General features: G+C 44.4%; 1 protein-coding gene across 7 annotated transcripts in view; it reads left to right on the top strand.

The window, feature by feature from the left end:
- Positions 1-25,156, top strand: part of LOC117483820 (POU domain, class 6, transcription factor 1-like) — a 26,359-nt gene extending 1,203 nt beyond the window's left edge. Inside the window, exons 2-13 of one of the 7 annotated variants that reach the window (XM_034132152.1) lie at positions 1,199-1,290; positions 2,447-2,529; positions 4,005-4,158; positions 4,986-5,101; positions 10,327-10,549; positions 11,190-11,380; positions 12,609-12,737; positions 15,739-15,853; positions 16,160-16,425; positions 17,225-17,354; positions 17,779-17,947; positions 24,610-25,156. In XM_034132152.1, coding sequence (XP_033988043.1) covers positions 4,014-4,158; positions 4,986-5,101; positions 10,327-10,549; positions 11,190-11,380; positions 12,609-12,737; positions 15,739-15,853; positions 16,160-16,425; positions 17,225-17,354; positions 17,779-17,947; positions 24,610-24,955 — 1,830 coding nt within the window. In that variant the 5' untranslated portion in view covers positions 1,199-1,290; positions 2,447-2,529; positions 4,005-4,013 and the 3' untranslated portion in view covers positions 24,956-25,156. The remainder of the gene's footprint in view (positions 1-1,198; positions 1,291-2,446; positions 2,530-4,004; positions 4,159-4,985; positions 5,102-10,326; positions 10,550-11,189; positions 11,381-12,608; positions 12,738-15,738; positions 15,854-16,159; positions 16,426-17,224; positions 17,355-17,778; positions 17,948-24,609) is intronic. The other 6 variants (XM_034132146.1, XM_034132150.1, XM_034132149.1 and 3 more) reach the window with 6 other exon arrangements.

Below are 25,156 nucleotides of genomic sequence, written 5' to 3'. Positions count from 1 at the left end.
TAAAATCATTTCATAGTCTCTATGACACAAAATATTATATAGTACTTTACAACTATTATGATTCATTTATTTCAACTCAAAACTCTGTATCATAGTGACATCACTATGGAACACTCACGCTATTGGCTAGTGCTCCAACACATTGTATGTGTTGGCTAAGGGGCGGGACATCTCTAAGAGGTTGACCAATCACAACAGAGCCGGCCAGCTAACCAATCAGAGCAGACGAGGCTCTGGTTTCAGACGGAGGGTGAAAAGAGGTGCTGCAGCACAGGCAGTATGAGAAACATAAAGAGCTTTTTGAACATTAAAGCATGGAGACATGTCCCAGTAGAGACACTACATACTGATATACACCTGAACATCAGCAGGAGAGGACTCTTTAAAGTAGAGACACTACATACTGATATACACCTGAACATCAGCAGGAGAGGACTCTTTAAAGTAGAGACACTACATACTGATATACACCTGAACATCAGCAGGAGAGGACTCTTTAAAGTAGAGACACTACATACTGATATACACCTGAACATCAGCAGGAGAGGACTCTTTAAAGTAGAGACTCTACATACTGATATACACCTGAACATCAGCAGGAGAGGACTCTTTAAAGTAGAGACACTACATACTGATATACACCTGAACATCAGAGGGAGAGGACTCTTTAAAGTAGAGACACTACATACTGATATACACATGAACATCAGAGGGAGAGGACTCTTTAAAGTAGAGACACAACATACTGATATACACCTGAACATCAGCAGGAGAGGACTCTTTAAAGTAGAGATACTACATACTGATATACACCTGAACATCAGCAGGAGAGGACTCTTTAAAGTAGAGACACTGCATACTGATATACACCTGAACATCAGCAGGAGAGGACTCTTTAAAGTAGAGACACTACATACTGATATACACCTGAACATCAGCAGGAGAGGACTCTTTAAAGTAGAGACACTACATACTGATATACACCTGAACATCAGAGGGAGAGGACTCTTTAAAGTAGAGACACTACATACTGATATACACCTGAACATCAGCAGAATACCGCCCCTTTGAGTCTGTGTTTAGGGCAGATCTTATGTATGTTGCATTGTTGGAGGAGACTTCAGATTTTCTTTGACAAAATAACTTTAATGTGCATTTGACAAATAAAGCATATTCGTTCTTTGCTCCTTGTATGCAGGATGTCAGGAAGACAGTGACTGGGAGGTGCAGAGAGCCATGAACTCCCAGGACCCCCCCGCCAAAGATGCCCCCCTCACTGTCAATGAGCAGGTAACACTCACCTGTGTGTTAACGCACCATCTTCTCTCTCTACTGTAACCTCTCTGCGCCCTGAAAACACTCTGAAGACGTATGTTGTGTGCTGCTGTCACCCTCCATGTGCCCACATAACATTACCATTATGAACTGATTAACATCCATATGAGGATGCGCCATCATTTATATATCGGCACGTTCTGCAGGTCTTGCTTTTCTGTTTCGTCACCTCATAGAGTGGTGCAGTGACGAGTCCTAAAACCCGGAAGTGAGCATTTTACCACTACTGGTTCCCTCGTCTCAGAGCCAATGGGATTTTTCCATAGGATTTAGGAAAATATCTGGAAATAAGGTCTGTGGTTGAGACACATTGAAGAGACGGATCACGTTTTGTTCTACGACATTAAATCCATCAGCAGTGACCCCACTGGTGATTTCTGAAGAGTTCACGTGTCTGAAAAACGATGGTTGTTACCAAGTGGCTGAATAGGACTACAGAAGTTGTCGAGGCCGTTGTACGTCATTACGCGGAACACGTAAACACTCCCTCTAAGTTTGTTTGCCCTGTTCTGCTTGAAAGCAAGTCCCTGCCTCCTGCAAACTGTTCAAACTAACGCTTCAACTCGTACCATTTAGAATCTGTATGTTTGAATATGGATCTTAAGTTGGCGTGACGTTGAAGTCGTGCTGCTGTACTCGGCTGTAGTTCCTTTATAGCATAACGTTAGCATTTTGCATCTGGCGATTAGATTTATGATTTAAAAATTATAAAAGTAGCGTAGACATGTGGAGATTATCCGGCTGAACAAAACGTGCATTTATCAAACAGGTTAGTTTCCACAGACCTTATTTCAAGCTATTTTCCTAAATCCTATGGAGAAATCCCATTGCTTTTTTGTCGAGGGAACCAGCAGCTTACTTCCGGGTCGGCCTACAAAAATGTGTCATCCCTGCACCGCTCTATAATACCTGCCGTTTAATGCTCGTCAGTGTCTTAAACCTGCCATGCTTAATAATGACATTATTAGCAAACCTAAGCAATGCTCTTCACACAGACTGCATTGCTTAAGCTGCTTGTTGGCTATCATTGTTTTATATGTACTCATGCTCTTCTCATTTGTGATGTTGTGTTTTGTGTCCTAACATGTGCTCGGCTTCCTGTTCTCCTTAGCCATTCACTGTCTGACTGCAGACGTCTTTATTCAGCCATTTAAATCCTCCTGCACTTTGACATTCCCTGCCAAACACCTCCAGGTATGCATCCTCCTCTCTCTTCCTGCACCGTCTCTCTTCACCTGCCGCCAACAACGCTGTCATTTCCTTCTTTATTGCAAATCATGACTCAGCGGTTAGGTCTTAATCAGATTCAACACAAGCAGAGATGGCAAAAGTACACACATCCTTTACTCAAGTAGAAGTACAGATACTCGTGTTTAAAAATACTCTGGTGAAAGTAGAAGTACTGACTAAACTTCTTTACTCAAGTGAAAGTAAAGAGGGCTTTGAAATGTACTTCAGTAAAAAGTACCCATAACTAGCAGCTGCTTTAAAGAGTACCTGACCTCCCTTTATATTAATAGAATAATAATGTCATTGTTAGCTAATGAATGTTTCCATGCTGAACAACGGCAACATGACAACGTTTTCATTGGTCCCTCTTCTTTAGAGAAGACCAGGAAATGATGGATACACGGATCGTGTTCAAATCAATAGGCACGCAATGACTCTAAATAATAATGATCACGCCACCAAACACACATTCAAACTAAAGGAACCAGCCTGTTTGGGAAATGTGAGAAGTAGAAAGTACAGGTATTTGTGTTCAACATGTAAGAAGTAGAAAGTACAGGTATTTGTGTTCAACATGTAAGAAGTAGAAAGTACAGGTATTTGAGTTCAACATGTAAGAAGTAGAAAGTACAGGTATTTGGGTTCAAAATGTAAGAAGTAGAAAGTACAGGTATTTGTGTTCAACATGTAAGAAGTAGAAAGTACAGGTATTTGTGTTCAAAATGTAAGAAGTCAAAGTAAAAAGTCGTCAGAAAAATAAGTAGTGGAGTAAAGTACTGATACCAGAAAAATGTACTTAAGTACAGTAACGAAGTATTTGTACTCCACTACTTCCACCTCTGAACACATGTATTTAAGTTGGCAGAAATAAAGAAGTAGGAAAAGTGAATTTAGTTTTTAGCTTCGGGTCCTTCGGGTGCTGATTGAGTGAGATTTGTACAGTTTCAAATTGTTTTGAAACACAAATGAATACCACAGCTTTATCTATAAAACCCTGGACAGCTGTAAGTTACTTTTGCACATTTTTCTCTTTTTGTCTCAGTTTTTTCGTCCTTATCAGGTTCAGGTTATTTATTTGTACAGTTTCAAATTGTTTTATTTTACAAATGAACACCTCAGTTTTATCTATAAAAACCTGAACAAGAGAAACAGTTTTAATCACGCTTCTTTTGCACATTTCTCACATCAGGTTCAGGTTCAGGATATTGTATTTGTACCTGTAGGTAGATTCAAGATTCAAGGCTTTTATTGTCATTTGTACATAGCTACTGTGTATATATATCAATGAAAATCTTAGGTCTCAGGCTCCTCCAACAGTGCAACACAATACAACAGATAAAATAGTGCAAGTCAATACAAATAACATAGAATATAATAGAAATAGTGCAAGGTAGATTTGGTTTGCAGGTAAAAGACAAGGCTTATTATGATCATTGCAGGTGATAGTGATGTCGGGCAATGAGACGATCCGGGTTCTGGAGGTGGAGGTGGAGGTGGACGCGTCTCTGCCCTCCTCTCTTTCTGAGGAGACGAGTGAGGTGAAATTTGAGGCCGGCGGCACGCAGGAGGGGCCCCAAAACCCTGGGGGAGTCGGTAAACACTGCTCATATATCAGATAAATACTTATTATTTTATTAACTGTTTAATTTTTTTTGTATTATTTCAAATTCAAAGGTTTTATTATCATATGCCCAGCAGCTACAGTGTAGAAAGAGCAATGAAATGATTCTGACCTGAGCTCCTCCAACAATGCAACATATATAATAAAATACAAAAATACAAAGTAGTGCAAAAAGTCTATTATATATAAGCTCAAACTTTTTCAAAAAAAAATCTCCAAATGTCTGTTTTTTTGAAAATCTCGAAATGTTTCAAAAAATTAGAAAATTCTAACTTCTTTCAAGAAATCTTAAAATTCTTAGTTTTTCAAAAAAATCTCAAAATTCCTGTGTTTTTCAGAGAATCTCAGAATTCTTAATTTTTTCTTAAAAACATTCAGCAAGTTGACTCAAAGCTGCAGATACCAAACGCTGCAAGAAGCTCAAAACACAACGGAGACCAGGGGGACACTAAAGAGTGACGCACACAGCTGGGAGACCAGGGGGACACTAAGAGTGACGCACACAGCTGGGAGACCAGGGGACACTAAAGAGTGGATTAGGAAATTCAGATTTATTTTCCTGGGATTTAAACCCCTTCCCCGTCTCTGTATTAATTTCTTTTTTTTTTCACCTACAATATCGCTATACTCCTCCGTTGCATATACCCTGTTTTTCTGTAAAGCGACCTTGGGTCCCCTGAAAGTTATTATTATCATTACTTGGTGTTTTTAATGCCACATAAATGAAATATACTCTATACACAAAGCTGCCCTGCCCCGCCATGTCAGTAACCCCCCCCCCCCTGCTGTGCTCCTGCAGGTCTGGTTTCTGTGGAGGTTTCTGCTCCTGCCGTCCAGACGATGCCTCCTGCTGTCAGTCTGTCTCTGTCTCATCCTCAGGCCAACATGCCCATCACCATGCAGAGCTGCCCTCAGGTACGATCCATCATCAAACACAGAGCACATCGTTAATATCTGAAGTCTTAGGAGGTGTAGCGACAGCAGGTAACAAACAAAGTCTCGGAGAGGCTGAGGCCGGGCCTGTTTGCTGTTGTATGACAAGCAACAAAAAGCACTTGCTGAAATTTGTAGTGAATAATAATGAAAAATGAGATGATCAACTTATTTTAGGTAGACATAGACATTGTAAAAGCAATCCTAAAGCTTGCGGTTCACAAAAAATACAACGACCCTGTGTCACCCTCACACACACAGAGGATTATAATGAGTGCCGCCCATATCCATGTGACCCAAACCAACCAACCCATTGCGATCAAACACATATCTTATAATAATAATACAAACCATTACCCAAATATAAACTAATACAAAACTAATTTGTATTGAAACAAAATGCATCACTTTGTACGTTACATGGCTCCTACAGGAGGCAAGGCAAGTTCATTTATATAGCACCTTTCAACACAAGGCGATTCAAAGTGCTTTACAAAAATGAAAGACATTAAAAAAATGGCATTTAAAAATTATTCAAAAAATACATGAATAAAAGTTACAGTGCAGTGTAAGATATGAATAGTTCAATTAAAAGCAGCTATTATCCAGCTCAACAAATAAACAAAACAACACAAATAATACCAGAATTTGTGCTTTTTCCAGAAGAGGATAAGGGCCACATGTGTCTTTGAATTCTGACTTTAATCAAAAAAGTTTAACCAAGTAGAAATCACTTGGTCAGATCAGATGAATAAATGTGGTCCTCTTCCGTAGCTTATGGCACAATGTTTGAAATAAGACATTTTTACCGTTTTGAGAGGAACATTTTAGTGGTAATTATGTTCCGTATTTCCATCTTTAAGTATAACTATCGTACATTCTGTGAATACGCTAACGGAGCGTCCACACAGCAGCGTTAAAAAAATCTTGGAGGTGGGCGTATCTGAAGCTTGGGGATTTTTTGCGAGCAACGCGACCAACAACCAATCACATGAATCTCCCGCCCCCGACATAGGAAGCAAAAAAGCCCGAAGTAAACTGGATATAAACTCCCCAAACAGGCGAAAACCTACCACTGTCTCTGCCACCTCCCTCCATGCCTGGCTCCTCCGGTTTATATCCCGGTAGGTAAATAGGGACTGGTCATAAAGCACCGGGTGATTCCCTACCGCTAATTTCTCCTCCATGTTTTGGAATATGAGGAAATGACCTGCGGTATGTCTCTCCCAGCATACACGCGGTTTGATTGGCTAGCGCTTGAACTGTCAGATTTGCATAAACGGGATTTGATTGGCTGACGCTTCCACCTCAGCTTCAAAAGTTGAACATTGCTCAACTTTGAATCCTGAAAATCCTGAAAATCTCCGCTCTGCTTCCCACAATGCAGTTCGGCGAAAAGTGAGGCAAAGTGACGTCACCCCATTCAAAGTGAATGGGCAGAAGCGTTCCAAGATTTTTTAAACGCTGCTGTGTGGACGGGCCGTAATAGGCCTCAATCATCAATCAGGTCAACTCTGTAGAAGATCTAAATGTTCCCAGCCTCTCATCTGTCTCTAGTTCGGTACGGATTTTCTGAACCCTTTTTTTTTTTACATTTTCTAGATATCAACCACAACATGATGGACCAAACATTTCTATATTTCATTCTATAAAATGGGTTCACAAACGATATTATTATATATAACATAAGCAAGACACTATTACCGCATTGTCACACTGTTGTTCACACAGATTTGATCCAAACACCTGTAAACAGACAGTCTCCAAACTGAAGAAACATGTCCAGTTATTCAGGAAAACTCCCGACTACGACCCTGCAATAACAACATTTAATGAATACTGTTAAAACTCAATGTGGCGGCCAAAATCATAGAAAAGTAAAACAGAAATTGAACTTAAACGTAAACTGCCGCTGAGGCACCAGATAGCGGATCTTACGCAGGGAATTATCCAAGTCCAGACAAGTAGTGATGTTACGTATTGCGCCGAGGCTTCGGAGCGTGTGTCGAGTAATCCCCGAAGCTTTTGGTGAAGCTTGTATCGAGGCTTGTATCGTTTTGGGCCAGTGACGTCACCCAGAGTTCCCGTTAGAATATTTGTTTGCCGGTCAAAATGTCCGTTAAAGTTTAAATCTTCCGGACAAAATGAGAAAAGTGCCGGTCAAAGGTCTTCTTTGTTATTTATTGAGCTTTAAAACAAATTGATATGATTTGATATTAAACAAACTAATTATAGTAGATTAACTACATTATTCAAAAGTGTACAGTAACTTACAATAACACGGGAATAATAAACGGAGCGCTCTCTCCCTCTCCTGACAGCCCGCCAGTATCATGCAGCTCGCGGATCCAGTAATGAGTGACCCGACTAACTAAACATATCTATAACTAGTTTAGGTAGTTTGAGAGGTAATTAAAATAGCTAAGTGTGATATTCTAACCTGAAGTGTGTGTTTTGTTCCGCTCACCGCTGCAGGGGATCATGCAGAGCTGCGTGTCGACTCGTCAGCAGCAGCTGATCTCTCTCTCCCGTCAGATTAGACTTCACTCGCGTTTATGTCCATATCGATCAGTTCTAGCTAATGATATGACTACCTGCTTATTAAAAGACACCTAAACAATAAGCGTCGCTATGCAACCGGGTGAGGCCACAAAGTATAGCGCAGCATTATGCATTTGTTTACATGCCCACCGGAACCCCGAGGCATTACCAACAGATCAACGCACAATCAACCCATACAGGACATCTCTTTCTCCACATTAAGTGTTAGACATTAGAATTGACTCTTCTTGTCTGTCACATAAGTGGCGCAACTGATGCGGTATTGCGCTAAGGGGAAATTATTTTGACCGGAGAGATTTAGATTTGCCGGTCTTCAGCATATTTTACCGGTCATAGTCCGGTAATTACCGGCTAACGGGAACTCTGACGTCACCGATGACAAACGAAGCCTCTCTGCCCCTCAATACCACGTGACTGCTTCAGAAAGTGCTTTAGATCGGTTGAACCACAACGCTCATATTACCCATGGATGTATAATAAGATCGATATTACCCCTCTTGTACCCGGGCCCGATGACACGATGGAATTAAGAGAGCTCAGACCCTCACTTATATAGAGGTCGGAAAATGTCATAAGTATAAATAAATAAAAACATAAATAAAAGTAGGAATAAAAACATCAATAAATGAATAAATACAGGAATAAATAGGGTTCAGTGTTTTCAGGTAGATTCAGTGTGTGTGGCTCAGCTGGAAAGCAGTTGACTCATAACCGCTGCGTCCCTGGTTCAACGACTCGTCAATACGTCTTATTTTTTGTTTATAAAAGCTACAGCTAAATGAGATAATGTAGTTAATAAATGTATTCTTTGATATGGTTTAGCCTTTCTCAGGCTACAACATGGTGAAGCTTACGAATATTATTAAGGAATACAAATCCCTCTTTGCAATGTTTACCAGCCTCCTTAGGCTTTTCAATCACAATCATTCAACTGGAATAAATACAATATTGTTAACATGAAAATATGATTTTATGTTCGTTGTTTAGAGTTATTCTACGGCTTTACTCATTGGGAACTCGGTATGAGATAGAGCACACTGTTGAGATGTCCAATCTGCCTGTTTTACACACTTTGACCAACAGGGAGTTTGTGTTCAAATGAAGCCCATGATGAAGCCTCATGAGATGAACCCTTTTGCGAACCAATTGGCTGGAAAGCTTCAAAGCTTCATAAGGCTTCATCTCGCCAACACTACAGACAAGATTGTTTGTTCAGTGCATTTTATTCCTATAACAAAAGTACAATGAACAGGTGTCTTACTCCTTTTGCTGAAGTCTGGCTTTCCTTGTTTAGTCCTGCTCAAATCACCCTGGTAGAAAACGATAAACCTACTAGTGCTCTGCTCCCACCACCACCTGTCTCCAATATATACAATTACACCAGGTGCTCTAATCACCCAGTGCCCAAAGATGCCTTTAAAATAAAAACATAAAACTACTTTAACTAACTTAAATAATATAATTAAATAATAAAACATATACTATACACAAAAACAAAAACAAAGAAATGTTAAACTGTTCAATAATATATATATATAGATCCTTTATTGAACCAGGTAAAAAGTCTCAATAGCCGCTTTCACACCAAGTACTTTGCGGTACTTAGTTCCCCCGAACTCTTTAGTCCCTGGAACTGTAGTAGATCGCGTTCACACCGGAATAAGTCCCTGAGGGAGGATTACGCAAATGATGCCGCTGACGTCACTTCTTCTTCTTCTGCTTTGGGTTTACTGGCAGGCCGCAAACAACATCACGGCGTATACTGCCTCCCGGAGTCCCCCGGAGTTGGGGACTGGCTTCAGTAGAAGCTGCTGGTTAGCGTCTTCCGAGTAAATTGCCAGAAGCACCGACAACTCCTCATCACTCCACCGCTCCCATGTTTTATTTTGTGTTGCCATAAGTTAGTCTCTCTCTGTTGGTGCGCTGGGCTAATGCTAATGATAATAATGCTAATGCGAGGAAATAAAATGGCGGCTTCACAAAACTTTTCGGAGTTTTACGGGGCGTGGTTTGCAATTCGCCCAGCCAATCAGAAATTGTTAGTGTGGCCGACACACCCACGAACTTTTTCCTCCCCAGGAAAGTACCTACTCTCTAGCAGGGACTATCTGGGGGTGAAAAGGTTCGCGCGAACTAGGTTCTAGTTCCAGATCTTTTTGGTGTGAAACCAAAATCCCAAGAACTATCGGCCTAGTTCCTGGGAAAAGTACTCCGGTGGGAAAGCGCCTATTGAGATTAAAATCTCTTTTTTAAGAGCAACCTGGCCAAGAGGGCAGCATGAACAAAGTTACAACAGATAAAACACAAAATAATACAGGCAGATGAATACAGCTGTACAACACAAATGAAATGGCAGATTAACCAGTCAATATGCAAATAAAATAAATCATAAATCATTAAAAACTGGCACAATTTAAAACGACTTCAATTATGTGATATACGAGCAATCACATCGACCAATGGATTCCAGTTCTCTGTCCTTATGGACTTGATGACATATAGCTCCAACACTCACTATTGAAATGTAGAAAGATGTAGTATTAGCTCGCTAAAATCCCCCTTGTAAAAACCAGTATACCAGTAAAAAAACAGATGAATGAGTTCCCCGGGTACCAACTCTTCCTCTTCCTCCTCTTCCTCCCCAGGTGCTGACCCAGGAGAGTCTGGCCTCCCTGTTGACGGGGATGATGGCTCAGACGGGGTCTCTGGGCCAGCCCATGCTGATCCCCCTCAGCATGGCCGGATCCATCGGGGGGGGCGGTCTCGCTGTCCTCACGCTACCCTCCTCTAACGTAGCCTCTCTCCCCGGATTCACTACAGCGAACACGGCCGGGAACCTCCTCAAACTGCCCTTCGCTGGCCTCCAGGGTAACACAACAACCGTGTGTGAAAATCTGTGACAAAAATGTGTATATGTACTGTATTAGATAGCTACTGTAGATAGATAGATACTTTATTAATCCCACATTGGACATACAGTATAACACTGACTCAGAATGTTGAGATTTTGAGAAGAAAATCTGGATTATGAGATTTTGAGAAAAAATGTCAGGATTTTGAGAGAAAGTCAGAATTTTGAGAAAAAGTCAGATTTTTGAGATTTTGAGAAAAAGTCATGATTTTGAGAGAAAGTCATAATTTTGAGATTTTGAGAAAAAATCGAACATTTTGAGGAAAAAATCGAACATTTTGAGGAAAAAATCGAACTTTTTGAGGAGAAACTCGAACATTTTGAGGAAAAAAATCAGTATTTTGTACATGACAGGATGTATGATTACCTACAAGAACCGGTATTCCTCCATCTTGTGACTGTGTAACTACCTACCTTGTATATCAGCATGTGAAGGACACTGTTCAGGAACTAGTTGTATGTGATGACTACTTCCATTCTTGAGAGGATCAGAAATACATGGATCCTGAGATTGAAGCTCAAGCCGGAGACCAGTGATATCTTCCTAACAATAAATAAATAAAGATTGAGACTGACTAACTTGATTGTTGTGCTCAGCAGCGACGGTCCTGAACTCTCTGCAGCCCCAGCTCCAGACCAGCGCTCAGACGATGTTCCAGCCTCAGGTCCAGGTGACGTCTCCCTCACCTGTCCCTCAGGTGTCTGCAGCTCAGACCTCCTCCTCCTCCCAGTCCAACATCTCCCTCGCAGCGCTGCAGAACGCAGGACTCTCCATCAACCCCGCCATCGTAAGACTGATCCTCTGTTAGTTATACTTTCTGTACTGTGTTATATCATTAAGGACGATTGTGGCTGCGAGGAAGTGCTGTCGTCTTTCAACTTTAAAGGTCACCTATTATGCAAAATCCACTTCTTCATGTCTCTTCTATATCAACATGTGTCCCCTCTTCTTCATGTCTCTTCTACATCAACATGTGTCCCCTCTTCTTCATGTCTCTTCTATATCAACATGTGTCCCCTCTTCTTCATGTCTCTTCTACATCAACATGTGTCCCCTCTTCTTCATGTCTCTTCTACATCAACATGTGTCCCCTCTTCTTCATGTCTCTTCTAAATCAACATGTGTCCCCTCTTCTTCATGTCTTTTCTTCATCAACATGTGTCCCCTCTTCTTCATGTCTCTTCTACATCAGCATGTGTCCCCTCTTCTTCATGTCTCTTCTACATCAACATGTGTCCCCTCTTCTTCATGTCTCTTCTACATCAGCATGTGTCCCCTCTGTGGAAAGAGACTCTGAAAGTTACAGGAACAAAGATTCTCTCTTTTTGTCCTGATCCATTTCTATAAAAACCTGTCTGAAAATGAGCTGATCAGATTTTGGCCACTTTATGATGTCATAACGATTTTTTGGCTTGTGTAACCATTAGCCAATCACCAACCAAGGTAACTAGGGGCGTTCACACCAAGTTCTTTTCCCACAATAGTTCACGAGAACTCAGTTCATGAGAACTCTTTTAGTTCTGATGAACTAAAGCAGATCACGTTCACACCGCAATGAGTTCCTGGGGGAGGATTAGGCAAATGAAGCCGCTGACGTCACTTCTTCTTCCTCTGTTTTGGGTTTACTGGCAGGCCGCAAACCACTTCACGGCGTATACTGCCACCCGAAGTCCCCGCCGGAAGTCCCCGGAGTTGGGGACTGGCTCCTAGAGCACCATTGTGTTCTTTGTAACCAAATATCTCTCAGAGGGGCGTGGGGAGGGGCTCCTTATTTTCATCTAAAGTAACAGACAGAGAATCAGCACTTTGGAAACAGGGCTGAAACAGAGGGGATTATGGGTAATGCTGCAATGATCTGTTTGGTGTTTGGAGACAAACACTTCAGAGACATGTAAAAAAAGAACAGTATAATAGGGGACCTTTAAGAATTTCCTCCACAGTAAAGACTGGATAAAGCGCTTTATGAGTTCAGTCTGTTTTGAGTTCACTAAACCTGCTGTGTTTCCTGTTCTCAGATCAGCGCTGCCTCTCTGGGAGCTCAGCCTCAGTTCCTCAGCTCCCTCACCTCCACCCCCATCATCACCAGCAACATGTCCAACATGGCGGGCATCACCAGCCAGCTGATCACCAACGCTCAGGGACAGGTGGGTGCTGCCAAATAATCACACTCACTTTATATTGTGTTACTGTGTAGTTTGTATAGTGTGATAAAGGAGGACTATGCTGAGGTTATTTCTCTTGTTTAAAGTGCTAGAATACAGACATATTAACATTTACTACAGGTGATATTGCCATAATGCAGTTGTGCCCGTCTACGAAGTTGCTGTGAAGTCGGCCTAGGTTTATTTAGCAACAAGGATTTGACGGTGTCAGCGTATCATATGATGCTCGGTATTGGCTAATCGGTGGGACCCAGGAACCCTTCAACAAAAAAAACACCTGTTTGCTATCCTGGCTCAAAAACACATCTTCTGTTGCAAACTTAATACCTGGTTTGCTTGTACCTTGGACATTAAATTAAACCAATAACACACAAATAAAGAAATTGAGCACGCCATTAGTTTAGCCTATTTGAAACCAATCAGTGTGCGAAAAAGCACACGTCCCACCGTCCGGGACGTGTTATTTACAATATCGGACAAGTAGATCTTTCAATTGACTTGTCCGATGGACAAGTGACGTTTTTCGCCCTTATTTATTGACAAATTATTGATAAATTCAGTTTACAAAAGGCAGAACTCATTCGCAAATTGCCCGTGTCCGCCATTGTTGTGGTTTTGCTTGTCGATTCCTAAGGAAATGCATCTTGCCGCTTTCTGTACTGTTAGACGGGGGCGGGGCGGGACGTGTAGCACAGTGGCAGGGTTGGGAAGCAAAACTTGGTTCCGAGTAAGAACAAATAACAATTGTCCGGTACCGGGATTAATAAGAGTTGTGAGGACAGGAGGCGGAGGCGGAGCCCCGCGGCTCTCTCTCTCTCTCTCTCTCCTCTCTCTCTCTCTCTCTCTCTCTCTCTCTCTCTCTCTCTCTCTCTCTCTCTCTCTCTCTCTTTTCTCTCTCTTTCTCTCTCTCTCTTCTCTCTCTCTCTCTCTATGCTCCGGATCAGCTGATCGCTGCACGGTGCAGCTCAGCGTCTCTCTCTCTCTCTCTCTCTCTTTCTACACACAGCGGATCCGCTGCCCGTTTAACAGCCTCATCTTTGTCAAACTTTTTTATTTTATTTCCCTAACACGTAATGAAGGTTATTACGCGTTTTAGCTCCTATGTTGTTAATATTGACCGCCATTTCCTTTATGAAGTAAAGCAGCCTCCCTGTCTGTGTCCTCGCGCTGTCCTCACTTCCCCGGACCCCCAGACTCGGAGGAGCACCGGGATGTCAGTATTGTTTATGAAGCAGGGTAAAGAAAGTAAATTATTGAAATGAAAATACTATTTATTTACTTTTACAAACAGTGAGTGGCTGGGCAGCTGCAGCACGTGTATTGCAGGACATGTGTTGGACACACAGACTTTGGTTGGACTCTGTCTCACAGGCAGGTTGCAGTGTAACATCAGAGGAGACTGGGCCAGTTGTACTTTCTCAAACTGCACCACTTAGAACTAACTAAACAATTATTTTTATATAACGGGATTCAATAACCGTAACAAAATTAAACAGGATGAAGTGATTTGTAAATAGGAATACAGATTTGACTTAATGTTTTCATAAATATATTTTTCTCCCAGTTTGTCATGGGACTTATTTTTACCCTCTCAAAGAACCAGAATCGAGAACCGAAAAGAACCGGAATCGAAAAGCATAACCGGAATCGTTAAAATCCAAAAGATACCCAACCCTATGTGTGATGCAGTAAAATCTTACTGCTCACTTACGTTAGCGGTGTCGTAAAAACCGTGGGAAAATGTAAAATACGATGCCGATCGATTTTTCTGGACAAGTGAAAAATGTATTCGGACAAGTAAATTGCCAAACTCACTTGTCAATGGACAAGTACTCTGTAAAAACGTTTTCTTACACTGCCAATGCACCATGGTTTGGTCGTATTTGAACCAAATATATCTGCATTTTTCTTGCTGTACTGAGTTTGTATCGTCACAGTTTATTGCATTTATTATAAGCCGTTTGGACAAAAGCATCAGCTAAATGTAATGAAATGTATCTCAACATGAAGTTGGTGTTGGACCAGGCAAGATATAACTTGGAGGAGAATAACCTGCCATGACGTTTTCATTGACACGTGTTCTCTTTCATTACATTGGCCCACTTTTCCTTGCAGCAGTTGCATAATACCTCGTCTAATGTGAGCGTAGAGGGAGTCTCTTCTTCCTCATGAATTCCCCTTGTCATCTTTCCTTTACTTCATGGCGTTCTCCTACTTGACTGCAGCCTCAATAAGATACAATAGACTTCATGATAAAATAAAAAGGGTAAAGGTGTAATTTGCAGGCAGTTTGCTACCCTTAAAGGTCCCCTATTATACTGTTTCTCATCAATATATCACAGGTCTCAGATATATACAGAGCCTGTCTCTGATTGGCTGAAACACCAAACAGATCATTGCAGCATCCCATAATCCCCTCTGTTTCAGCCCTGTTTCAAAAGTGCTGATTCTCTGTCTGTTACTTTAGATGAAAATAAGGAGCCCCTCCCCACGCCCCTCTGAGAGAGATTTGGTTAAAAAGAACACAATAGGCGCTTTCACACCGGAGTACTTTTCCCCGTACTTTTCCCTTTTAGTTCCGATAGTTCCTGGGATTTTGCGTTCATACCAAAAAGAGAACTTAGTTCATGAGAACTTTTCCCCCCTTTTCAGTCCCTGCTAGAGAGGTGGGACTATCCTGGGGAGAAAAAAGTTCCAATTTCTGATTGGCTGGGCGAATTGCAAACCACGCCCCGTAAAACTCGGAAAAGTTTTGTGAAGCCGCCATTGTATTTGCTGGCATTAGCATTATTAGCATTAGCATTAGCCCAGCGCACCAACGGAGAGAGACTAACTTATGGCAACACAAAATAAAACATGGGAGCGGTGGAGTGATGAGGAGGTGTCGGCGTTCTGGCGATTTACTCGGAAGGCTTCAGTAGAAGCTGCTGGGAGTCCCAGCAGCTATTTTGCATAATAGGTGACCTTTAAACATTTTCTACAGGTCATAGGAACCCTGCCGCTGTTTTTGAACCCAGCTTCTCTGGGTGGAGGGGCTGCACAAACGCTCCAGAGTCTTCAAGGTCTTCAAGGTCTTCAAGGTCTTCAAGGTCTTCAAGGTATCCAAGGACACTCAAATCCAGCACCAGACACTTTTTACACTTCTATGGACAATTTTGCACTAATGTACATTCCCAAAGATATTGAAGTGACTGTTATTTTGTATATATTGATTGTTGTGTTTTTATCTTAATGTGTGCATATGTATACATGTGTCTGTTGATTGTGTATATATAGTATATACATATTTTATACATATTTGTATTGTTGTAATCGGGATTGTGGGAAACAGTATTTCGATCTCTCTGTCTGTACACGCAAACTAAAAGATTGACAATAAAGTTGACTTTTACTTTGACTCCAAGGTCTTCAAGGTCTTCAATGTCTTCAAGGTCTTCAAGGTCTTCAAGGTATCCAAGGACTCCAGGGTCTCCAGGGTTTCCAGGGTCTCCAGGGTCTCCAGGGTCTTCAGGGTCTCCAGGGTCTCCAGGTCCAGACCGTGACCCCCCAGCTGGTTCTGAACTCTCAGGGTCAGATCATCGCCACGCTGGGAAACGGATGTGCTGTGACGTCGGCTGCAGTTCTGCCCAAAGTCGCTGCTACTCCAACATTCACCAAACCCATCTCACAGGTACAGCCTGTCTGTGATTGGGTGGAATACAAAGTGGTTTCTGCTTTGAAACAGACCGAAAGCTACTGAAAGCTTATAAAGTGGTGCAGTGATGACTTATTTTTGTAGGCCGCATGGGTTCCCTCGACAAAAAAAGCAACGGGATTTCTCCATAGGATTTTGGAATATTGTAAAAATTAAGATCTGTGGAAAACGAACCTGTTTGATAAATGCACGTTTTGTTCAGCCGGGTAATCTCCACATGTCTACCCTACTTTTATAATTTTTCACTACAGCCGAGTACAGCAGCACGACTTCAACGTCACGCCAACTTTAGATCCATATTCAAACATACAGATTCTAAATGGTACGAGTTGAAGCGTTTGTTTGAACAGTTTGCAGGAGGCAGGTACTTGCTTTCAAGCAGAACAGGGCAAACTAACTTAGAGGAGTGTTTACGTGTTCGGCGTAATGACGTACAACGGCCTCGACAACTTCTGTAGTCCTATTCAGCCACTTGGTAACAACCATCGTTTTTCAGACACGTCAACTCTTCAGAAATCACCAGTGGGGTCACTGCTGATGGATTTAATGTCGTAGAACAAAACGTGATCCGTCTCTTCAATTCGTCTCAACCACAGACCTTATTTCCAGATATTTTCCAAAAACTAGTTAAGTTAAAAACCCATTGACTCGAGGGAACAGGAAGTGGGGAAATGTTGACGCACTTCCGGGTTTTAGGACTCGTTCCTGCACCACTCTATACCGCGTCTAATGTGAGTGTAGTGGGAGTCTCTTCTAACTGTTTCTGTTCCTCCAGGCTTCAGTAACGACCGTCAGTCAGTCCCCGATCGTCATCGCCCCGCAGCCGTCCCTCATGAAGCCCCCGCTGCCCCCCGCGGTGAACATCAGCTGTGGAGACATGGCTAAAGTGGGCCAGCTCATCGGCAGTACGTTCCCCCCCTCTCATCCACACACTGATCCACACACTGATCCACACACTGATCCACTCACTGATCCACACACTGATCCACTCACTGATCCACTCACTGATCCACACACTGATCCACTCACTGATCCACTCACTGATCCACTCACTGATCCACTCACTGATCCACTCACTGATCCACTCACTGATCCACTCACTGATCCACTCACTGATCCACTCACTGATCCACTCATTGATCCACACACTGATCCACTCACTGATCCACACACTGATCCACTCACTGATCCACTCACTGATCCACTCACTGATCCACACACTGATCCACACACTGATCCACACACTGATCCACTCACTGATCCACACACTGATTCTACACTGTAGCTTTGTGCAGATGACAATAAAACCTTTGAATCTTTTGAATGTAGAGCCGCAACAGGTCATCAGCGGCGAGGAGGGGATAAATCTGGACGAGATCCGAGAGTTCGCCAAAAACTTCAAGATCCGCCGGCTGTCTCTCGGTCTCACGCAGACGCAAGTAGGCCAGGCGCTCACCGCCACCGAGGGCCCGGCGTACAGCCAGTCCGCCATCTGCAGGTACTTCACTGAACCCAACATGAAGCCCTGATTCCCTCAGTAATGTAGGGTAAAGAAACAGCAACTATTCTCTCTTTATAATGGAAGTTGTTTCCGTCCATTAAAACGATAGTTACGTATGTAACTACGGTTCTATGAATACTGGATGACCGCCAGAGGCGGTGCTTTAGCACTGGATATCTTCTGTCTCGCGCATGCGTAGGTCCAATATTTATATCAACAAAGTCACGTGTGACCTCGTATGACCCCGGAAGGCATAAGTTCCGGTGTTGTCAACGAGTTCAGTCCTATGGAATCTTCTCGCGGAAACACGAGATTCCGAGTGACCAAGAAACTCTGGCGGTCATCCAGTATTCATAGAACCGTAGTTACATACGTAACTATCGTTCTATTTCATCCTTACTGACCGCCAGAGGCGGTGCTTTAGCACTGGATGACCTATACCAACAGAGTCACGAGGAAGTCTGAATACTCCCCCTATAAGGATGGCCTAGGCGGACTCTGCAGGAGGACCACACCCAGCGGGTGAGGGGCGGCAACATTCACCCTGTAGTATCTGGCGAATGTGCTCGGAGATGCCCATGTGGCCGCAGCCCATATGTCCTCCAGGGGCACACCTCTCAAGGTCGCCCATGACGTGGAGACACTCCTGGTAGAGTGGCACTTTACTCTGGGTGGCAAGGGACGGTCATTCGCCTTGTATGCCTGGGCAATGACGTCCACGATCCAGTGGGACAAGCGCTGTTTTGAGAGCGCACAGCCCCTTCTAGGACCACCGTAACACACAAAGAGCTGTTCAGACTGACGCATGCCTGCGGTAGTCTGGACATAAGCTCTAAGGGCCCGCACCGGGCATAGGAGTCTTGACCTCTCTTCCCCCTCTCCTGATGGGGGGTCAAACCGTGCCAGCTGGATAGGCCGATTAAAATGAGAGCGTGCCAGCACCTTAGGGAGGAACGCTGTGTTCGGCCATAAGGTGACACCTGAGCCATCTGAGTTCCACCTCAGACACGAGCTGTTCACGGACAAGGCCTGAAGCTCGCTTACACGCTTTGCTGAGGTGATGGCAAGAGGGAAAGCAGTCTTAGCTGAGAGCCACTTCAGTTCTTCCTGTAACAAAGGTTCAACAGAAGGCGAGCATAGGGCATCCAGCACCAAGGGCAGGTCCCATGTAGGGGCCCTTGGGATATTCGGGGGGCGAAGCCTCAGAGCTCCCCCTTAAAAAGAGGGATACCAGCCTATGGGATGGGTATCGTTAAGGTTTTAACGGTACTACTACTTTTATCGATACCGCTTATCGGTCCGGTCTTTTAACGGTACTTTTATCGGTACTTTTATCGGTTCTTTTGGAGAAAAAATGAGGTAAACTAACTATATGTTGTATGTCAGGGACTACGGATGGAAATTAGCTCAAAGCTAAAATCCGGCATATTTACACTTGAAGTATTATTTGTGTTCATTAATGTGCATTGTCCTTATTCAAATAAACGAATAAATGAAAAATGAAAATAAACAAATTGTGAACAAAACTAACATTGCTTTTTATTTAAATTAAATACATAATATTTCACATCAAAAGAAACAACAATGTTTTAACAAATGGTATTAAATAATGTGATGACAGAACTGTAAACAGAATGGCTGAAACTTTAACAAAATAAATGTACCTCTAATCATTAGCCCATGTTTGTATAATTGAGTTAACTCCGTGTGTTGCTGCTAGCATACATACTGTAACACCTGACGTGGAAACGTTACTCGTGGATGGGGCTACAGAGCTACTAGAAAGACAGTCGAACCCGGTGCATTTCTCCGTCTGGATGTGGAGCACTTTTGCTAAATGTTTAGACAAATTGCTCGTGTTACCGCCCTTACATGCTAAACTCTTATTGCACTTTTGGTAACGAGCATTGTCCACATCGAGACGGGTTAAGTTTAACCACACCTTTTAGTGCTTAGTTCTCTCCGCCATCTCCTCCGTGTGTGTGTTGCTGCATGTAGCAGCTGCGTGTGTGTAAACTGCCCCGCCCCCTCGCACACAGACAGGAGAGAGATCTCTCGTCTGGTTTGGAGAGATCGAAAATACTACTGCATTTTGCAGTCTTTTTGCATCTTAGAAACGGAGTTGGCGAAACTAAAACAGCAATATAATGTTTATGTAGCAATAATACACATGACATCTTTTTTACATGTCTCCAGTACCGTTAAAAAGACCGATAACGTCGGAGCTTAACGGTACCACGGTCTTTAATAATTCAGCCCCGGGGCCCGTTTAATACCGGGGCTCGGTACCCATCCCTATACCAGCCTATGGCTCCCCACTGTGCTGTTGTCAGCCCTTGCGTGTTGAGCTGATATAGCAGCCACATACACCCTGACGGTAGCGGGACACCGGCCGTCGTCCAGGAGGGACTGCAGGAACTCAAGGGTCGTAGGTACCGAGCAATGTACTGGGTCCTCATTTCGCCCTTGGCACCAGTAAAAAAAAACAGTTTCCACCTGTTTTCGTACTGCCTACGAGTAGATGGTGCCCTAGCATTTGAGAATAGTCTTCCTGACAGACTCTATGCAGTCGCTCAGCAGTGGGTCGGGCCCTCCAGTGGCCAGACCCACAGCTGGAGGTGGCAGGGGTCGGGGTGCCACATCCGACCCTCCAACTAAGACAAGAGGTCCTTCCTGTTGGGGAGACGCCAAGGCGTCCCACAGCAGAGTCTGTGCAGCAGATGGACAGGCCCGCACCTAGCTGGGTTAAACAAGGAAGTTTAACAGGACAGCCTAGCCAGGCGGCTCCTGCTAGAATTAAGCAGCGCGTCTACCAGGAGCGGGGGCGAGAACACCGCCCTCACTGGTTGAGTTAATAACGAATGCCAGATGCAGTGTAGGCGAGAACACAGCCTTCACCAGCTACCTGCTGAACGGAAAGAGTAGAGCAACGCTCCTACTCGCCGAACACAAAAGGGATGTAACTACACCCATGTTACCAGCAGAGGGAGCGGGAGCGAGAGCACTGCCTTCACCTAGCTGGAAAAAAAAAGAAGTTTTAGCAGGATGGCTTATCCAGTCGGCTGCTGCTAGAATAAAGCATCACGTCTACCAGGAGTGGGGGCGAGAACACTGCTTTCGCTGGTTGAGTGACTGTGTCCAGAGCCACCCCAATGAAGGTTAGGCTCTGAGAGGGGTTCAGACAACTCCTCTCCATGTTCACCCTGAGGCCTAGCCGGGCGACATGAGAGAGAAGGAGAGCCGTGTCCTGGATCGTCTGTAACCGGGATGGTGCACAGATTAACCAGTCGTCTAAGGAGAGGGAGAGTCCGAATGGGAGCACCCTGAACTGGAAATGACGACCTCTGAAGGCAAAGCGAAGAAACTGCCTGTGATGAGGCACAATAGGCACATGACAATAAGCGTCCTTCAAGTCGACGGACGTGAACCATTGCCCCCTGGCCACGGTACGAAGAACGTCCGCTATGCTCAGCACATGGAAAGGTAAAATCTTTAGGAACTTGTTGAGTCCTCTCAGATCGAGGATTGGGCGAAGTCCACCGCCTTTCTTCCTTACCAGGAAGTAGGTCGAGTAGAAGCCCCCGGGCTGTGAGATAGGGTCCACAGGCTCGATTGCACCCTTGGCAAGGAGGACTGACAGCTCCTGGTTTAGGGCGATTTATTTTGCCGGGTCGCTTATGGTGGTCATTTTGACCCGGCTGTAGACTGGGGGCCAGCGTGGGAACTGAAGCTTGTACCCTTGGGTTAAGGTGGAAACCACCCAGGGGTGACTGTGCCAGCCAAACCTGGCGACGAGTCTGGACGAGAGTGGACATCAGGCGCCCAAGCTCTCTAGACATCAGAGCGAACGCCTGTAATGAGGCGTCACTGAGGCTGGTAGAGGAAGCGCTAAGAGCATCCTGCTGCAGGGAAGCTGAGAGGGCGAGCATGAGGTGAGAGAGGGAATTGCCTACACGGCCCATGCGCGCCGCTGCATCGTAAGCCTTAATGAGCAGGTCATCAGTGACCCGACATTGGAGTCGAGGGCACCTGGCCTCCGACCTCAGAGCTTCGTCAGGGGAAACTATGAGGGAAGCAATGGTAGGCTCAACAGCCGGCGTGTGGTCAAGGCCAACTCTTGCTGCATCCTGCATGGCTACCAAGGCTCGGCCATCGGACGTAAGACTGTAAAGAGCCTTAGTGTCCCTCCAGCATGCATGTAACTCCCTCAGATACTCACAAGAGGGAGGAACAGTGCGGGTGGCGGGTGCCGGAGTGCGCCTAAAGAACGCACTGGCAGGCGCTGTTTCGGGCTGCTGCGCATCCAGCTGCTGGTGAGTCAGTGCCATGCGAATGACGGTACCCATGGAGCCGTCATCTGCCTCCTCCGAGGGACCATGAGCTGAGGTACAGGAGCCAGGCCCAGAAGCATGGGATGGGCTCTCCCCGTCATACTCATTAAATTGAGTGGCTGAAGCTGCCATCGAGAACACATCGTCATCTAGAACCAGCTCAGCCACGGGTGGATCGGGTGCAGCGGCGTGCTCTGTACGGGCACCAGAATGGAGAGCCAAGAGGAGTGACTTCATCTGGGCTAGCTCAGTAGTGAGTAGGTCCACCCTGGAGGACAGCCTATCAGGCTTAGTCCTCTTCTTGGGCGGTGCACCCGCAGCCTCTGTGGCCCAACGCCTAGGATGGGTAGGTTGGGCTGGAGTCGACTGTGCAGGGGGAAGGCCACCCTCAGTCAGTAGTTCAACCTCGGCTAGTCTAGCAGCTCTTACCGCACGAGGCATGATGGTGCAATTCATGCACGGGTCCTCCGAAAGGCCCTCCCTCAGATGCTCGAGGCCAAGACGAGGGGCAAAGGTCATGGCCATCCTCTGGTTAAAGAGGAGCCATACAGGTGTTAGAGCCGTTAGACCTAGCGATAGCTAGAGCACTCAGCTGACTGTAAATAACTGGGCCAGGAAACAAATATGCAGTGGAGGGGAGTGAGCACAATAGTAGTTAGCTTGAGCGTGAGCACTCTGCTAACTGGGGTGAGAAAAATGAAGTCAGTTAATGGGTTTATGCCGTGAGAGGAGAGCGGAATACTCTCTCCACTAGCGCCGTAGCGAGTTAGCCTGAGCGAGAACACTCTGCTAACTGAAGGATGGAACGGGCATTAAACCAACTGTGTGCAGGGAGAGGGGAGCGGAAACACTCTCTTCACTAGCGCTGTAGCAAGTTAACTTTGAGCGAGAGCACTCAGTTAACTGGAGGATGGATGCACTTTATATGTCGTTGCCACTCTTTGCATATCATGTATTTTGTTCTTTACCATGTTTGTAAAAAGTAATTTCCTTAAATGTTTTATGTGAGGGAATGGAAAATAGCTCAAAGCTAAATCTGGCACTGTTACGCTTGACACATTTAAATGTTTTAAGTGTTCATTACAGTGCATTGTCCCTGTCAAATAAACGATTAAATAAAATAACCAATTGTGCGCCGTGAGAGGGGAGCGAAGACACTCTCCTCACTAGCACTGTAGCAAGTTAGCTTTGAGCGAGAGCACTCAGCTAACTGGAGGATAGAACAGGAACTAATTGTGAGCTGTGAGAGGGGGGCGGAGACGCTCCCTTCACTGGCGCAGTAACAGTTAGCTTGAACGAAAACACTCAGCTAACTGAACGATAGGACAGGCAAGGAACCAAATGTATGCAGTGAAAGGGGGGCGGAGACGCTCCCTTCACTAGCGCAGTAACAATTAGCGAGAGCCCTCGGCTAACTTGTACACAATTATCTCATTAGCTTGAGAATAGATAGCACAATCAGCGATAAATGGTAGCGATCTCACCGGCTGACGTGCAAGAGCGTCCGCTCTTTACCGGTCCGGAGCTCCTGGGTCCTTGGGAGGGCGGACAGCTCGTCGCAGCCTTTGGAGGGCGAGCGTTTTTATAGCCCGCAGCTCCGATCGAGACGATCGCAAGGCTACAGGTAGCGATGAGCTAGAATCGAATTTTCAATAAGCTAGCTTGGCTTCTACTCAAAAAGTAGTAACCTGCGCAGCGAGAAGATGAAAAAGAACTGAACTCGTTGACAACACCGGAAATTATGCCTTCCGGGGTCATACGAGGTCACACGTGACTTTGTTGATATAAATATTCGACCTACGCATGCGCGAGACAGAAGATATCCAGTGCTAAAGCACCGCCTCTGGCGGTCATTAAGGATGAAATAGAACAGACATTTCTCACGCGTTATCTTTTTATTTATTCGTTTTACTAACAGCTGTTTCAGCTTACGTCTGAATCACAGTTTTCACATCAGACATCAAATCCTGAATACAAAATGTTGAATCTGGCCTGATGTTCATGAAACTTGTGTTAATCACACGTTCAAAAATAATTCTTCCATCACACATTCACAAGAGAATAAAGGCCTTTACATTAGTCAAACAAACCCAGACAGAAGAGGCAACACTCAAATAAAATGATAAACGAAATGACATCAACTTTCTTTCTCTTTTATGGTTTATGTTATATAATTTAACTTTTAAAAAACTATGTCTCGACAGCTTGTTATGTCTCTTAAAATCTGGCTATACCATTAACATACCCTCACTAAAGAGATGTATTGTTAGATTAAAGCTGATGTAATTACAGTAATATATATCCTGCTGAATATCTTTGGCTCCGCAGGTTTGAAAAGCTGGACATCACCCCTAAGAGCGCCCAGAAGCTGAAGCCGGTTCTGGAGAAGTGGCTGGCCGAGGCGGAGCACTGGAACCAGAAGGGACAGCAGAACCTCATGGAGTTCGTCGGCGGAGAACCGTCCAAAAAACGAAAGCGACGCACGAGCTTCACGCCGCAGGCCATCGAAGTCCTGAACTCATACTTTGACAAGAACGCGCTGCCGACGGGACAAGAGATCACGGAAATGGCTCGAGAGCTGAACTACGATCGAGAGGTGGTGAGAGTTTGGTTCTGCAACAGGAGACAAACGCTGAAGAACACGAGCAAAATCAACGTCTTCCAGGTCCAGTAGCAACGTCCTTCTGGAGATATTTCACACAGAAACGCAGGGAAGGACTGTGAGGAGAATACAAGCCAAGTGGAAACATATGAACTTTGGTAACACTTTATTTTAAGGTACACATATTCGCCATCATCTAGTTCAGGGGTGCCCAACCTTTTTTGAACCAAGAGCTACTTTTAAAGTTGCCAGTCTGCCGAGACCTACCAGTCC

This window comes from Trematomus bernacchii, unplaced genomic scaffold (assembly GCF_902827165.1).
Source record: "Trematomus bernacchii unplaced genomic scaffold, fTreBer1.1, whole genome shotgun sequence".
NCBI lineage: Eukaryota > Metazoa > Chordata > Actinopteri > Perciformes > Nototheniidae > Trematomus > Trematomus bernacchii.
This window is presented reverse-complemented; position numbering and strand designations above follow the sequence as displayed.